Source organism: Narcine bancroftii, chromosome 6 (assembly GCF_036971445.1).
Source record: "Narcine bancroftii isolate sNarBan1 chromosome 6, sNarBan1.hap1, whole genome shotgun sequence".
NCBI lineage: Eukaryota > Metazoa > Chordata > Chondrichthyes > Torpediniformes > Narcinidae > Narcine > Narcine bancroftii.
The window spans coordinates 6,363,684-6,380,260 of record NC_091474.1 but is presented as its reverse complement, the minus strand read 5'-3'; the positions used below and the strand labels follow the sequence as shown (position 1 = coordinate 6,380,260).

Sequence of the window (16,577 nt, the reverse complement as noted above, 5' to 3'; positions counted from 1 at the left end):
TCTCTCAGACTTTCCAATTCTTTTTTATTAGTGATCATTCAGAAGCTTGTAGAGTATATTGTAATCGCAATGAACACAAGCCCTGATGCTGTGTTTCTTACCCCTGCTAATTTCAAGGGTCCTTTTTTTAAACCAACCTCAGAATATTAATAAAGCCATTGACATGTTGTCTAATTTCATCATTATACATAAGAAAATTCAGTTAGAGATGTGGAGTTTTACCAAAGTTCAGCTTCTTACCTAAATGCTTTTGGAAAACTCACTTCAATTTGTTTGTGGTGTTCATCTATTTTGCTGTAAACACGAGTATTAAAATATCTGCACTGGTGGGAAAAAATAATCTGGTCCTTTAAAACAAAGTGTTTGGCCCAATGAAGTACAGTACTGATCTGCTTTAATGTGATAGCTGTACCAATGATTTTGCTGCTCTTCGAGGATTAAAAACTAGTCAAAAATAGATGCCTGGATACTTTATTGTGATTCAGTATTTAAATCCCCGGTGGAGTGTGCATAATCAAAATAAATCTCAGTTTATCCGCCAGATAGAAGGCGAGCAGGTGGTCAATTACAAAGTCTGACCTCCATCTTCAATTATTGAAGCTGAATGCTTTGTAGCAGAAACAGAGAAATAACGTAATGCATTTGCAGGGACAAGGGAGGAGCACTGCAAGGCTGGACTGAGAGTTCTGGAGATGGGGACTGTAGACGATGTTCACCAGTTGAGGTCAGATGGTTATGTTTAGTAATGTCAGTGCATTTAACAAAGCAAAATTACTACGTTTCTGCAGCTATTTGAAATTTATAGTTGAAATATTCAAGATAATAGCCTAGTTCAGTCTGAATAAAGGTGGTGGTTCTGGAAAAAAAAGCCACCAGTGCAACACTGATGGGTAATGATCAGTTAGGTGGCCTGATCTAGTACTTTAATTTTCCTGAAGTAGATGATTTCAAAACTTGACTGCATTTTATTGAAGTACATAAAATCTAAGAAAATTAAAAATGTAATCATCTAGACAAATGGAATTTGAAGCTTTCAGATGTATTTCTCTTTGATTTAACAGTTTTATATAGCATGAACAATATCCACTTTTTGTAACAAACGTTATAACAGGTTGGGCATTGGAGAGTGATGTCGTCAAAGGAATCACCCAATCTGTGTTTAGTTTCTCTAGTGAAGAGACCACGTTGTGAACGTAGAATGCCGCAGTTTAAATTGGGTGGCCACTCTGCAGTCAACCTGCTGGAGTGACTTGGAGTTCCCCGTTCCTGCCACTTTAATTCTCTAGCCTACACAAAATCTGACCTTCATGATTTTTCCTGCATTGCTACAACCATATGCAAAAAAAGCTTGAGTATCACCTTATCTTCCAATTGAACATATTGTGACATACTGGACTCGATAGTGAATTCTTCAACTCCAGACACTTCAATCACCCATCCGTATCTAAACTAGTAACTTCTGCTGTGAAACAGCCATCTGTATTGTTGCTGTTTTTCTTCACTTGGTTAGTACTGCCTGCCCTGCTGGTATATCCTACTGCCATGCAGTTCACTCTCCCTTTCCTGCTCTTTATCAGTATTCACACTCTCTTCCACTCCCACCTCACAGCGTTTGTTCCATTTTCCCTCTCTAACTGCAAACCCCCCACCATAAACTAGATCGGGGTGGCCAACCTTTTAATTTTTAATTTGGACATACAGCACGGTAACAGGCCATTTCATCCTATGAGTCCATGCTGCCTGGTCTGTTCTGATGGGCCAAAATGCCCTGTTACCGTGCTGTATGTCTAAATTAAAAATTTGAAGGTTGGCCAAACCCCAAACTAGATGATCTCCAGGACTTATCTCAGTGGCAATCCAGACCTTGTTTTGCGAGAGGTACTCCATCTGTCCTATCTGGTACTCCCCCACTTTCTCTGCAATATAAAGCTGACTTGTTTTCTCTTCCACGTGGACCTTGGCCTTTTGTGATTGCTGCCTGACCTTGTGAGAATTTTCATCATTTTCTGTTGTTGCTATCCATGCTCCAGTTTGTGCCAGAGGAAGCTGAAGCCACAGTATTGTTTAATCTTTCACCTACATGTCAAACCCTACTTGTTTAATAGTCTGCTTGCATTAAATCTGGCCATTGCAGTACATTCAGAACTCTTATCTCTACAAATGATTCTAAAACTGCTAAAGGAAACAATAGTAGGTGTCTGGCATTGCTTAAAGTCTATGATGAATGTGTAAATTGGCATAATTTGGCGAATAAAATCAGTGTTGCTTCTGTTAAATAATCAACCTCAGGTCCTTTACGTAACCAAGTCAAATACTTTTGATCTACAGGTTTTTTCCTACTGCTGAAACATTTACAAATACGTCAGTGCATAATATATATTCCTCTTCATGTTCATTTTAAAAATTATTCACATTTGTTTTCAACATTAATTAATACAACAAGCAATTATGACCCTTTTAAGACATTTCAAATGCATCTTTGAACAAGCAAAGAAATTTCCATTGAGAACATTGTCATAGATTGGTGAAATTTGCAATGGTTTGCTTGATGTGAAAATGCTACTGTAAACAGTCCTTCAACTTTAGGGTGTTGTGGCTTCACAACCCAGAAAGGACTCAGACCTTACACTTGAGGACATTTTCTAGGTTGGAAAAAGAGGGCAGAGGAAAGCTGATTTTTGTAAAGCTTTGGTGCCTTGAAACATGGCCAATGCCTTAATGGGCTTATTCAGTAGTCCAGGGATGCTATAAACGTGGGTTTTGGGTTTCTTATTCATGGATCTTTTAACAAATTAAGGTTTCTGAAAGGAAAAGAGCCAATCTCCCATCTGCTTTGACTTTTCAAGCCTATCTGCAGCCCCACAAGTGGATAACACTGAAAAAGGTAATTATATTTCTAATTGTGGATTTGGAGAAGAAAACAACAATGATGTTCTTTCATGCACTCCAGTACTCCGTCTGCTGCTTAAGCACAATCAATGCCCTTGACTCCTTCAGTTCCTCTCTTCCCTTACTCCATTTCCTTCCCTGTGGTATTTTTCAGAGCTGCTTTACAATTGGTAAACATTCTTCTGCTGAATTCACAATTTACTAATTGTAGACACTTCAACAATTATAAACTTGGCTCTAGGTTATTGGTTAATTCAAAAAGGGTCATCGTAACAAGAAATTTCAACCCTAAAAGATTTGAAAATATTCTCAATGTTTGTACTAATCTGTAAGCCAAATGTTAAGTAAAGAGAAGGAGCCAGTTTTCTCAGTCCCGAATGAAAAGAGTCTGCATTGCACATCTTGTCCAATGCTACAAGATTTTTCTTTTAAATTGCAGGGCAGAAAGGAGATAAAAGAAAGATTTACTGGATCGCAAGAACTTAAGCAACGCAAAATGCCGCGATCAAGGCTAAGGCTTGCTCTGGGACTGATTGTACTCGGTGTCACAGCATTTATGAGTCCTGGTTCTGCGCTCCTTTCTCAACGATTGAAAAGTCGCTTTCAGCGAGACCGGAGGAATATCAGACCAAATATCATCCTTATTTACACAGATGATCAGGATGTGGAACTTGGTAAGTTCTTTCAAGCCTGATGCAGTGGTTATAATAAATCCATGTATTATTTAATACAGAGAAAAAAATAAATTACAATTAATTTTCTTGAGCCCTCTTTGGTTTGTATCTTGATTTCCATTCAAAGTATTTTCTCCAATATAGGATTTTAGTGTAATATTTAAAAACAAACAATTCTGGAAATGCTTAGTAGATCAGTTCAGTGTTTGTGGGAAGAATAACAGAGACTTGTCTGTGCACTTAGCAACTTTCTAAATAGTGGTACACGAGCATCCGACCAACAACCCACTCCCCTGTAATCTTCCTCCAAGGTCACAATGAAAGATGCATTAATCCAATTTATTAATTAAATTATTGCAAATGTTTTCTAAGAACCCAATCTATTGTTTTCTTCATTGGCTGCTGAGAATTGGTACAGACTAACTTGTTTGAAATTCATCAATTTTTCTTTCAAATCATTTCATGTGCCAAGTTTTGGAACCTGGCTTTTGAGAATGTTTTTGTATGTGTGAGGGAGCCAAGGTCTTTATTCCATACATTTCTATTTCTCATACTTTATATTGTATAAAAGGAACCTTTGTGAGCATGTAACTACTGTATATTTTGGCGTACAAGTTGACTGGCAGATGTCAACCCTCCCCCCTTTTTCAGCCTCATTTTAAGGGTCATATCAGGCATATAAGTCTACCCGCAAAAGTGGCGATGCCAGAGATGTTGACCCCCAAAAATCATGATAATTGATCTGTTGGGTGTTGGCTGGAGGTGATTGCTATCATGGAGGCGCCATCAAAATGGTGAAAGTATGAAGTGATTTTTAAATTAAAAGTGTTAGGAATGGCCGAGAAAACCAACAACTGTGCTGTTGCAAGAACATTTGATATATACAAGAAGTTGGTAAGAAATTGGAGGAAGAAATAAGAGACTTTAAGAAAAATACCAAAAAGACAATGTTTGACGAAAAGAGGAATCCCTCATTGGCCAGAGTTGGAACATCATGTTGCAGAATGGGTACACGAACAGAGGCATGATTGGTACACAGTCACCCGAAATAAGAAAATTTGCTCTGCAGTTGGCAAAGTCAAACCCAGACCTCAGTAAAGATACTGAGGCTACAGTCAGCCAGTGCAACCATTTCATGAACAGGAAAAAACTGGTATTAAAACAAAAAACAAGTATTGCTCAGAAACTACCAAAAGAACTTGATCATAAAGTTGTAAGTTTTCACCAATTCATTATGTGTAACTGGCAGAAACACCAGTTTGTATTACAAATATTGGAAACATGGATGAAACCCCCATGAATTTCAACATGATAGACAATAGAACAGTGGAATGTAAGGATCTGAAAGCTCTGCAAGTCAGAAACACAGGGCGTGAAAGGACCAGGTTTATCGTGGTGTAATTGTATATGGTCGACGTGGTGAAGTTAAGACCCATGGTAATCTTCAAAGGATGATTAAATCTTACAAGTGTCTACTGAGTGACTGAAAAGCGCAATACACTGTTTTCCTCAACTGCTGCCGAAATAGAAGTGGAAACCTGCACCACATTTTTTTAAAAGAACTAGACTGAACAGATGATGAATTGCCAGCTTCAAGGCTGCAGAGCAAGAGCGAGAAAGAGGAATCAAACTGGAGAAACTGTCTGAATGGGCTGAATCCTCCCCTTCTGACCAATAGATTTCTGATTCTTTACAAAAATTAATTTTATATGCAAACCAATTCAGTAAATATGAAGCATTATAATGTTTTAAAAAAGCAAATGTATAAAAGTTTTACTTTGTTTAGCTGGGTCTTTAACTTTACAAAATTGTCTGTTATGAATATTTCATTTGTTTAGGTGTAATATATATTGCTATACAACTCTTCCTTTAAGTAGTTACATCTTGCAAAGTCATTACAACCTATAAGAATCAATGTACCATTTATTTGCTAAAGTACAGCTGTATTTAACTTTTCAAGCTTTTTCGAGCTGTGCGCCAGTTTTTTTGCTTTCCTTGATCAATTAGAATATGATGTTACTTTGGCAATCTTTTTATTACTTATTGGTCAGTTTGATTTTTACCTTGGACTCAATATTAAATTATTTTCTGTTGGAAAGATTATTTTTCCCCCAAGTACAGTTCTCTTTTCAGTAACTGGCATAGACCTGTAATAATATGCAACATAAATTGTAATATCTATTACTTAAGTGCAAGTTGGATAATGTGTGCATATCATTAAATATATAAAACATGAAATAACTCATTAAGAAAGTTGAACATTCCTTTGACAACTAGAATTCCTTCCCTTTTAACCATTTGTAGAAATCAAAACAAAATGTCCATTTCAGGTTAAAGATTCAGGGTCTCCAACCGAAATACTAGCGTTGTTTCCCTTCCGTTCCACAGAGGCTGCCTTTCTTATGTTTTCTGTTTCAAATTTCCAGCACGTGCAATTTTTTGAGTTTCAATTCCATACTCAAATGAATTGTCTTAACAGTTGCAGAAAAGAATCCAAAAACTGCTTTCACACAAATCTCCCAATGACATGCAGAAGCTCAGAATTTGTTGGAGCTAATCCACTTTCTTGATTCCCGGTGATTGCATAGGAGTCCCAAATCAGGTACAATTAAGCAAGGCTGCTAGAGCTCACAGGAGCACTGTTCCGCCACCATGGGGCCCCTCCGGGCACTTCATGGGGTGGATCCATGCACCTCCTTGTCACTGTTTTTGGTGAGCTTTGGCACCTTAAAAATAAGTGCTGCACTTCTGCAATTAATGACTGTCATTGCGAAGCTAATGATTTTTTTTAACTGAACTTTTGAGGAATGGATAGATGATTAAGAATGAATCATGAGGGCTAATTGCCTTACAATCGATAGAGACAAAAGCTGATTCTGCTTTTGGTACTAATACCCAAACGTTCTGAAAGAATGTAAAGTTAGATCTAGAGTTGTAGGCATGGCTGATTCATAATTCCAAATATAATAAAGGCAAATCCCATTGAAGTGCAAGATTACGGACTGAAGGTAAGTAAATTGGATTTTTCTGACTGTGAGCAATTGCATTGCCATTGATGCTCCAAGATGCATATAACCATCCTGATTTTCATTCCAACTTTTAGAAAGATTTTTTTTCCCCTGAGCCAAAGTTAAAACAGCCGTTTCCAGGAGTTTATCATGAACAAAATAAACTTGATATGTAAACAGAGCATGCTGGGAAAACTAACAGCGCATATCCACAACACCTCAATAGTATATGTGAAAGAGAAGGACCCTAATGTTTCAGGTCTGCAACACTTTATTAAGTAATTAATTCTGAGCAATGACACTATTGATTTGAATAATTTTAGGATCTTTGGAAGTGATGAACAAGACAAGGCAGATCATGGAACAAGGAGGAGCCCATTTTACCAATGCTTTTGTGACAACTCCCATGTGTTGCCCTTCAAGATCTTCTATGCTGACGGGCAAATATGTCCATAATCACAACACCTACACAAACAATGAGAACTGCTCATCGTCCTCCTGGCAGGCTACACATGAACAGCGTACATTTGCTGTGTACCTGAACAGCACTGGTTACAGGACAGGTAAGTTATTGGATAAAATTGCAATCTGTAACTACTGTATGTTCATGCTAAATATTAAAAGAGAAATGGAAATCTATGGGGGGGGGGGGGAAATGGATGTTAATGAGAAAAAATATGTTTTATTCAAGCAATGATGACAAAGGATTAATGTGATAACATTTCAGTCTAAGTAGTGGTGGACAGTTAGGGGGGGGAGGGGGGGGGCAGTGGTGCATATTGACACTTCTAAGTAACAATGCATTTGAGACTAAATTATTACAGAGGCTTTAAGGGGTGACGTTGTGTGTCAAGAAGTTATTGGCAGTTGTTTGATGGGATCTTCAGACCTGGAAAAAGTGATAAATTATACAACATACAAGAGAAGTCTGTTTATCTGCTCTACATGCTTTAACTCTATACTTGCTAACACTCTCACCAGTTTACTGTGCATACAAAACTCAAGCCCCTTTTACATAGCTACTTCGATCTGGGAATACTCCACCATACCTTCTGTATAAAAGGTACGAACATGGAATGGGGGGGGGGGGGGGTCATTCAGTCCCATCTTTAAGCCGGCAGCACAGGGAGTGACGCCTGTGTAAAAGGGGTGATCTGGCAGCCTGGGACCAGGACGGGAGAATGTGATGTTTTGATAACTTGTTATATGTGCAGGAAATTTAAAATTTTGAAACCAGAAAGTGTAGCGGTCAGCAGCTAACGGTTACGATGTCTACAAATTGGAGAGACAAAGAGATCCGCGAGCTCATTACCCTCCGAGCAGAGGGCGAAGTAAGGCGTCATTTAACTGGGACGTAAAACATAGTCTGATATTAGAAAGGATGGCCCAATAACTAAGAGACCCTGGCTTTGCTTGGGACAAGGCACAGTTAACAAGCAAATTGAAGAGCTTGCAAAAAAAAAATACCATCAGGTTAACAACCATGGAGGATCCAGCTTCCCCTGAGACCGTTCCAGCTGCAACCCCACCCCCAGTAGCAGCATGGACATAGACACCAGCAATCAAAGCGAATGACCAGGTAAAAACCCTTTTTTCTTGTGATTAACATTTTTTAGTGAGGGTGTTTGCCCATAAAGAGACGTCTTGCTAATTTTGCTTGTGTTCTATTGTTCTCTAGGATGCCTGCCACAGCAGAAAAGCCTGAAAGCAATGTAAGCCCAGGTGGTGACAAAGGAAATGAAGGACTCGTTACTGGCAATGGACTGTGAAGATGTGGAGAGGGAGCGCCTTCAATTGGAAATGCAGAGGTCCCATGAAGAGCAGATGAGGAGAGAGGTGCAGGAGGTGGAGATTGCAGCAGGGGAGGCCGATAGACTGGAGCGGGTGGATCAAATGAATGGGTTTGGCAGCATGTTTAGAGAGGTAGACCGCGAATCAGGCCTCACCTATGCGGGACTTGATGGCACCAACGCAGCTCCTGTACCACAGCACCCTGCTCCCATTCCACAGCACCAAACTCCTGCACCCCAGAGGCAAGATTATTCACAGCAGAAGGACAACATCCACCACATGGATGAGACATGAGCCACTTGAACCACCTTCCTTCTCCTCCTTCCTCCAGCTCCTGGAGTGATTTCACTTTGTCCACACTGTGTTGTGTCTTTTATTACTACTTTTGCACATGTTTTATTTGCACAGCTGTAAATAGTTTATACGTCATTGAACTCACCCTTTTTATTGTTATTTACAGCTTCCTGTTCAGTACAAATTCTCTAACATGTGCAATACACATGTACTAAAATTTATTATTGGTTTGCTTAAATAGTTTCTTTGGCTTGGCTTCGCGGATGAAGATTTATGGAGGGGTAATGTCCACGTCAGCTGCAGGCTCGTTGGTGACTGACAAGTCCGATGCGGGACAGGCAGACACGGTTTCAGCGGTTGCAGGGGAAAATTGGTTGGTTGGGGTTGGGTGTTGGGTTTTTCCTCCTTTGTTTTTTGTCAGTGAGGTGTGCTCTGCGGTCTTCTTCAAAGGAGGTTGCTGCCCGCCAAACTGTGAGGCGCCAAGATGCACGGTTGGAGGCGAGATCAGCTCACTGGCTGTGGTCAATGGGGCAGGCACTAAGAGATTTCTTTAAGCAGTCCTTGTACCTCTTCTTTGGTGCACCTCTGTCTCGGTGGCCAGTGAAGAGCTCGCCATAGAACACGATCTTGGGAAGGCGATGGTCCTCCATTCTGGAGACGTGATCTACCCAGCGCAGTTGGATCTTCAGCAGTGTGGACTCGATGCTGTCGACCTCTGCCATCTCGAGTACTTCGACGTTAGGGGTGTGAGCGCTCCAATGAATGTTGAGGATGGAGTGGAGACAACGCTGGTGGAAGCGTTCTAGGAGCCGTAGGTGATGCTGGTAGAGGACCCATGATTCGGAGCTGAACAGGAGTGTGGGTATGACAACAGCTCTGTATACGCTAATCTTTGTGAGGTTTTTCAGTTGGTTGTTTTTCCAGTCTCTTTTGTGTAGTCTTCCAAAGGCGCTATTTGCCTTGGCGAGTCTGTTGTCTATCTCGTTGTCGATCCTTGCATCCGATGAAATGGTGCAGCTGAGATAGGTAAACTGGTTGACCGTTTTGAGTTCAGTGTGCCCGATGGAGATGTGGGGGGGCTGCTGGTAGTCATGGTGGGGAGCTGGCTGATGGAGGACCTCAGTTTTCTTCAGGATGACTTCCAGGCCAAACATTTTGGCAGTTTCCGCAAAACAGGACATCAAGCGCTGAAGAGCTGGCTCTGAATGGGCAACTAAAGGGGCATTGTCTGCAAAGAGTAGTTCATCGACAAGTTGCTCTTGTGTCTTGGTGTGAGCTTGCAGACGCCTCAGATTGAAGAGACTGCCATCCGTGCGGTACCAGATGTAAACAGCGTCTTCATTGTTGAGGTCTTTCATGGCTTGTTTCAGCATCATGCTGAAGAAGATTGAAAAGAGGGTTGGTGCGAGAACGCAGCCTTGCTTCACGCCATTGTTAATGGAAAAGCGTTCAGAGAGCTCATTGCTGTATCTGACCCAACCTTGTTGGTTTTCATGCAGTTGGATAACCATGTTGAGGAACTGTGGGGGGCATCTGAGGCACTCTAGTATTTGGCAAAGCCCTTTCCTACTCACGGTGTCCAAACACTGGCACCTCCTGGACTACGTCCTGGTGCGAGAAAGAGACAAACAAGATGTGCTCCACCAGGGTCATGCCCAACGCGGAATGCCACACTGACCACCGGCTTGTTCTCTGCAAGCTCAACCTTCACTTCAAGCCAAAGTCCAGGAACAGTAAAGCCCCCAGAAAGAGGTTCAATGTTGGAAACTTGCAGTCTGACGAAGTGAAAGGAAACTTCCAGGCAAACCTCAAAGCAAAGCTCGACGATGCAATCCGCCTCACGGACTCGTCCCCTGAAACCCTCTGGGATCAGCTGAAGACTGCCATACTGCAATCCACTGAAGAGGTACTGGGCTTCTCCTCCAGGAAAAACAAGGACTGGTTCGACGAAAACAACCAGGAAATCCAGGAGCTGCTGGCAAAGAAGCGAGCTGCCCACCAGGCTCACCTTGCAAAGCTGTCCTGGCCAGAGAAGAAACGAGCCTTCCATCACGCATGCAGCCGTCTTCAGTGCAAACTCCGGGAGATCCAAAATGAGTGGTGGACTAGCCTCGCCAAACGAACCCAGCTCAGCGCGGACATTGGCGACTTCAAGGGTTTTTACGAGGCTCTAAAGGCTGTGTACGGCCCCTCACCCCAAGTCCAAAGCCCGCTGGCAGCTCAGACGGCAAAGTCCTCCTCAGCAACAAGATCTCCATCCTCAAGCGATGGTCAGAATACTTCCAATCTCTTTTCATTGCCAACCCCTCAGTCCAAGAATCTGCTCTGCTCCAGCTCCCTCAACAGCCCTTAAGGCTCGAGCTGGATGAGGTCCTCACCCGGGAAGAGACATATAAGGCAATTGAACAACTGAAAAGTGGCAAAGCAGCAGGTATGGATGGAATCCCCCCAGAGGTCTGGAAGGCTGGCGGCAAAACTCTGCATGCCAAACTGCATGAGTTTTTCAAGCTCTGCTGGGACCAAGGAAAACTGCCTCAAGACCTTCGTGATGCCATCATCATCACCCTGTACAAAAACAAGGGCGAGAAATCAGACTGCTCAAACTACAGGGGAATCACGCTGCTCTCCATTGCAGGCAAAATCTTCGCTCGGATTCTCCTAAATAAAATAATACCTAGTGTCGCCGAGAATGTTCTCCCAGAATCACAGTGTGGCTTTCGCGCAAACAGAGGAACTACTGACATGTCTTTGCCCTCAGACAGCTCCAAGAAAAGTGCAGAGAACAAAACAAAGGACTCTACATCACCTTTGTTGACCTCACCAAAGCCTTAAATAGTTTACAGAATGGACATAATTGCTTCATAATTGCCTGGTGACTGTGCTTGAGCTCCCTGATAAGCAACTCATTCAGACTCAGGCAGATCGGGATCCACTCTGGCAAGAAGTGCTCCTTGATGGCTCCACGTTTATTGTGTACAACACAACAGGCAACAACAATGTCTGACATATAAGTGGTACAAATATTAAGTTCCTTAGCCAGGCAACTCCAGTGACCTTTGAGATGTCCGAAAGCATTCTCTACCACCATCCCTGCCAAGCTCAAATGCAAGTTAAAGTATCGCTGCCACTTACCCAGTGCTTGGTGGTTAGTGAACCCCTTAATCAGCCACTTCCTGAGGGGGTAAGCTGGGTCTCCCATTAGATGCACGGGGATTTCCACTCCGTTAACAGTTCTGGATTTCTGTGGGCTGAGAAATGTCGATGCAACCTCTGAGAACACAAACTATCAGCTCACTAATATTATCTAATGGCTATTTTACAATAAAAAGATTGAACCCGACCCTTGGACTTGTCGTAAATTTTATTTGAAGTATCCTCAGTCAGCCAGATTTCAGATTTACTGTCAGAGTACATACATGACATCACATATAACCCTGAGGTCCCTTTTTCTGTGGGCACGACAGAATTATCACTTAATGGTAGTGTAAAAAGGGCTACAGACTCCACTTCCATCACTGAGAGTTCTCATAGGATCAAAACAGAACTATTTCTGAGCTCAATTTTCCCCTAGTTTTTTAAATAAATCCATAAATTTTGATGCGAAATTTTCAGGTATGGCTTTGATTTAAAATAATTTAAAACAAACTTTTGCTAAGTAACTGAAGATTATATTTCATTATTTATAGGTTTAAATATTCCAGCTAAAATGGATATAAAGATTTTCCAGCCGAGACAGTTGATTTTCTCTTTGCTAGCAGAAAAAAAAATGATTGTTCTGGTTGCAATCATCAATATTCCAAGCTTGTACTGGGACAAGTTCTCATCAGTGGACAGAATAGTATTAACCTTTCATTTTTGGTTTTTATGTTATTGGAACAGCATGATTGTGTCTGAGGTATCTTTGAAGTGACATTTTTTTCAATGACTTAATCAACCAAACTCAAATGGAACTAAAAGGTTCCGCACAGCACTCCAAGTAACTTGCTACTGTAAAATATTTCCAGACAATGCATTCCTATTTGGATATATTTTAAAATGTATCCTTTTGTGAGGCACTCCAAAACCAGGCAGAAAACTGATGGCCCATCCTCCAACAATGGATCTGCCAACAAATAATTTCCAATAAACAGAGTTAACTAGTGAACCTTATTTAAAAATTTGATTCCCATTTTCAATTTATTGTACCAAACATTACAGATAAGCCTTAATTCAAGCATGACACTGCAATAGAAGCTGAGATCCTTTTGAATGATGCATCCAAACTAAGATTCATATGTTTTTTTTTTATAATCTATTGGATTTATTTAATGCAATCATTAAAATTATTGGAGAAGCTTCCTTCCTTTGTCAGCAATAATCCTTAACTACTGGCTTTGATGTTGTCTAAAATGAGGGCATTGTGCTGACCCTAACAGTTAAATTACCAGACTAGTAATCCCGAAGCCTTGACAAACAATTCAGAGGCTCAAGTGGAAATCCCGCTAGTTAGCTATAAAATTTCAATTGGGGATCGGGGGAAGGAGTAGGCCGATTAGTCTCAGTCAATTTGAAGGCTGCAAGGTTGTTGTGGTTCATTAATATCATTCAGGGAGAGAAATCTGTCATCGGTTCAAATTTACACCGTGTGATTGAATTTTCAGTGAAACCAGTAAGTTGTACCATGGCCATTATATTTAAACAGAGAAGGACTAAAACTGGAAAGACCACCAGGAATCAAGCTAAGCCTAAATTCTGATGCAGAAATAGGTCTCTTTCAACCTTGCAAAAATCTCCTCACAAATGTCTGGGAATTGTCTATATCCAGAAAGATGTCCCAAGACAAATAAAGCAGCGGCCAGATATAATAATACTCAGAGAATTGTAGCTTACATCATACCAGACTCCTCCACCAATTCATGAATATGTATCAAAGCATTGGGCGGACAAGTACACCAGAGGGGGCAGGACAGTGGCATATGGACACAAGCGGGTGGCCCTTGAAGCTCTGGAAATTGACCCCAGATATCTCATGGCAATTAAATCTCCTCCTGATGAACACTTACAATCCTTCTCAGTTAATGAATTGGTGCTTCTCTGTGTGGAACAAGAAAGAAACAGGAAAAGGAGCGACAGCACATCAGTGTCTGAGGCCAAGAGTAGCTCGACACAACTGCTACAAACCAAGTTGCCTGGAGTCTGAAAGATAGTTGCATGAACTGAGGTGAAAGATAACTGACTAGATCTCATTCACACAGAGCTACTTATGGAAGAAGTCCCACAGTGTGCCAGGAAAAGATTATTTCCAACAAAAAGTCTAATTCTTACCCTAATAAATTAACCTGAAACTCAACACATCAGCTCGATCAGTTCCTTGGTAACAAGACCAGGTCAAAGTCAGGGTATCCAGTTTTGAGTAACTAATTTCTTGGCAGCCTTTTGGGCACCAGAAGGCGCAAGTAATATGAATAAATTGTCTGCACCAGCAAGTTACAAGAAGCTCAATGCCATTCAAGATAAAGCAACCCACTTGATCGACATCCCACCGAAAAGCCTCTGCATCAACACAAAATGGATTTGTATGGTTAAAGAGTGACTCAGAGTTCAGAGCTGAAATTCTAACAGGTTTGATTGAACAATCTAACACGTACACAGCAACAGTTAGAACTGTTGTAGAACAAATCTTAGTAAACCTCCTCTGATATCAAATCCACATTCTTTATTTGTGGACATAATGATCACACGTGACAGGAGATTGACTACCATGAGTAATAACCATGACTAATCTTTGTGTGGTTATGTTGCCAGGTAGTTTCTTGGGACCTCCTATGTATTATACATTGTGTTTGATGACATTAGGATCAAAAACCTTTAATAGTAGTCCTAAAACTTGATCCATTTGATTTCCCCCCCCCCCCCCCCCCACCTCTATTAAAGGCTGTTCACAATGATCTCATAGCTCTCAATTGTACATTGATCATTGTTCCCTTTTATTCTGATTTCAGTTTAAGGTTTTGAATTTCAATGTGTGACTTCAAGAAGTTGATTGGAATCCAGTTAAAACATTCCTTATCCCAGCTCTCTCAATGTAGCCCTTTATGTTAACATTCGACAAACCATGCCGGAATGCCTCATTGTAAAATTATATTTTCTCTCACCAAATATTGAACAGTATATCGATTATACCACTAATCATTACTGTCTAATGACCGCAACATCTATAAAATGTGTTGGAATTCAGAATCAGAATTTGTTGTCTTGAACAAGTCATGAAATTTGGTGTTTTGTGGCAGATTCATGGTGCAAACTTTTATATTATAAACCATCTTACAATAATAATATTAAAAATAAAAATAATAGGGCTCAAAAAATAAGGTCATATCTTTTGTTCATTGGTCATTCAGGAATCCGATGGCTGCAGGGAAGAAGCTGTCCTTGTGCCGCTGTGTGTTCATCTTTAGGCTCCTGTACCTTTTCCCTGATGGTAGCAGAGTGAAGAGGGCATGGCCTGGGTGATGGGGGAGGAGGGGGGGGTTTTGAGGATAGAGGCTGCCTCATGCAGATATCTTTGATGGAGTGGAGTCTGGTGCCTATGATGTAGCAGGCCGAGTTAACATCCCTCTGGAGTTTTTCTTTGTCGTGAGATTTGGCACTTTCTTACCAGAAAGTGATGCAACCAGCCAAAATGCTGTCCAAGGTACACCTGTAGAAGTTTTCGAGAGTCTTAAGCCCTCACAAAGTGTAGCCTCTGGCAGGCCTTCTTCGTGATTGCATCAACATGGAGGCTCCAGGTCATATCCTCAGGGATGTTGACACTCAAGAATTTGAAGTTCTTGACCCTCAATGAGAGGGTCGTGTTCCCCTGACTCCTTCCTGAAGTCCACAATCGTTTCCTTGGATTTGCTAACGTTGAGCACAAGGTTTCTGTTGTGACACCACTTAAAGAGCTGCTCTTTCTCCCTCCTGTATGTTTCTTCATTGCCGATTGTGATTCTGCCGACAACTTGGTGTCATCGGCAAACTTGTAGATAGCTTTGAAACTGTGCCTGACCACCCAGTCATGGGTGTATAATGCGTAGAGCAGTGAGCTAAGCATGTATCTTTAGGATGCACTTGTGTTGATAATCAGTGAGGAGGAGATGTTGCTTCCAATTCTAACTGATGGTGGGCTTCTAATGAGAAAGTCAAGGATCCATTTGCAGTATGGGGTACAGAGGCCTCGAGTTTGTAGCTTCTTGACCAGCTCTGAGGAAATAATGGTATTGAAGGCTGAGCTGTAGTCAATGACGAGCAGTCGTATGTATGAATTGCTGTTTTTGAGGTGTTCTAGAACCGAGTGGAGAGCCAGTGATTTTGAATCTGCTGTGGAGCAATTATGATGATAGGCAGATGCAATCCAGATCTTTGCTTAGGTATATGTTAATTCTGGCCATCACTAGCCTCTCGAAGCATTTCGTCACAGTAGAAGTTAGTGCTACTGGATGATGGTCATTGAAGCAGCTCACACTAAGCTTCCTGGGCACCGAGATGGTTGATGCCCTTTTGAAGCAGGTGGGAACCTCTAACTTCAGCAATGAGAGGTTGAAAATGAACATTCCAGCTAGTTGTTTGGGACAGATTTTCAGTACCCTGCCAGGTATGCCGTCAGGGCCTGATGCCTTGCAAGGGTTCACCCCCTTGAATGATGTGCTAACATCGTCCTCAGAGACAGATATCACAGGGTTCTTAGCCTTTGCAGGGATTCTAGTAGTCACTGTTTGGTGGTTCTCCTCAAAGAAGGCATAGGTGTTCAGCTCATTGGATTATGAAGTATCACATCCCTCTATGGTGTTCACCCTCACTTTGTAGGCTATAATGGCCTGCACCCCCTGCCATAGCTGGCATTTATCTGTCTCTAGCTTCCTCCAGAATTCCTCACATAGGCTACTCAAACAGCATTTCTCAA

The 16,577-nt window shown here is 41.4% G+C and overlaps 1 protein-coding gene across 15 annotated transcripts in view; it reads left to right on the top strand.

Moving 5' to 3' along the window:
• LOC138735642 (extracellular sulfatase Sulf-2-like) overlaps positions 1 to 16,577 on the top strand; it is a 379,836-nt gene that overhangs the window by 293,795 nt on the left and 69,464 nt on the right. For all 15 annotated transcript variants that reach the window (XM_069883752.1, XM_069883744.1, XM_069883750.1 and 12 more), the window contains 2 exons: positions 3,329 to 3,563; positions 6,895 to 7,134. In XM_069883752.1, the coding sequence (XP_069739853.1) occupies positions 3,386 to 3,563; positions 6,895 to 7,134 (418 nt within the window). In that variant the 5' untranslated portion in view covers positions 3,329 to 3,385. The remainder of the gene's footprint in view (positions 1 to 3,328; positions 3,564 to 6,894; positions 7,135 to 16,577) is intronic.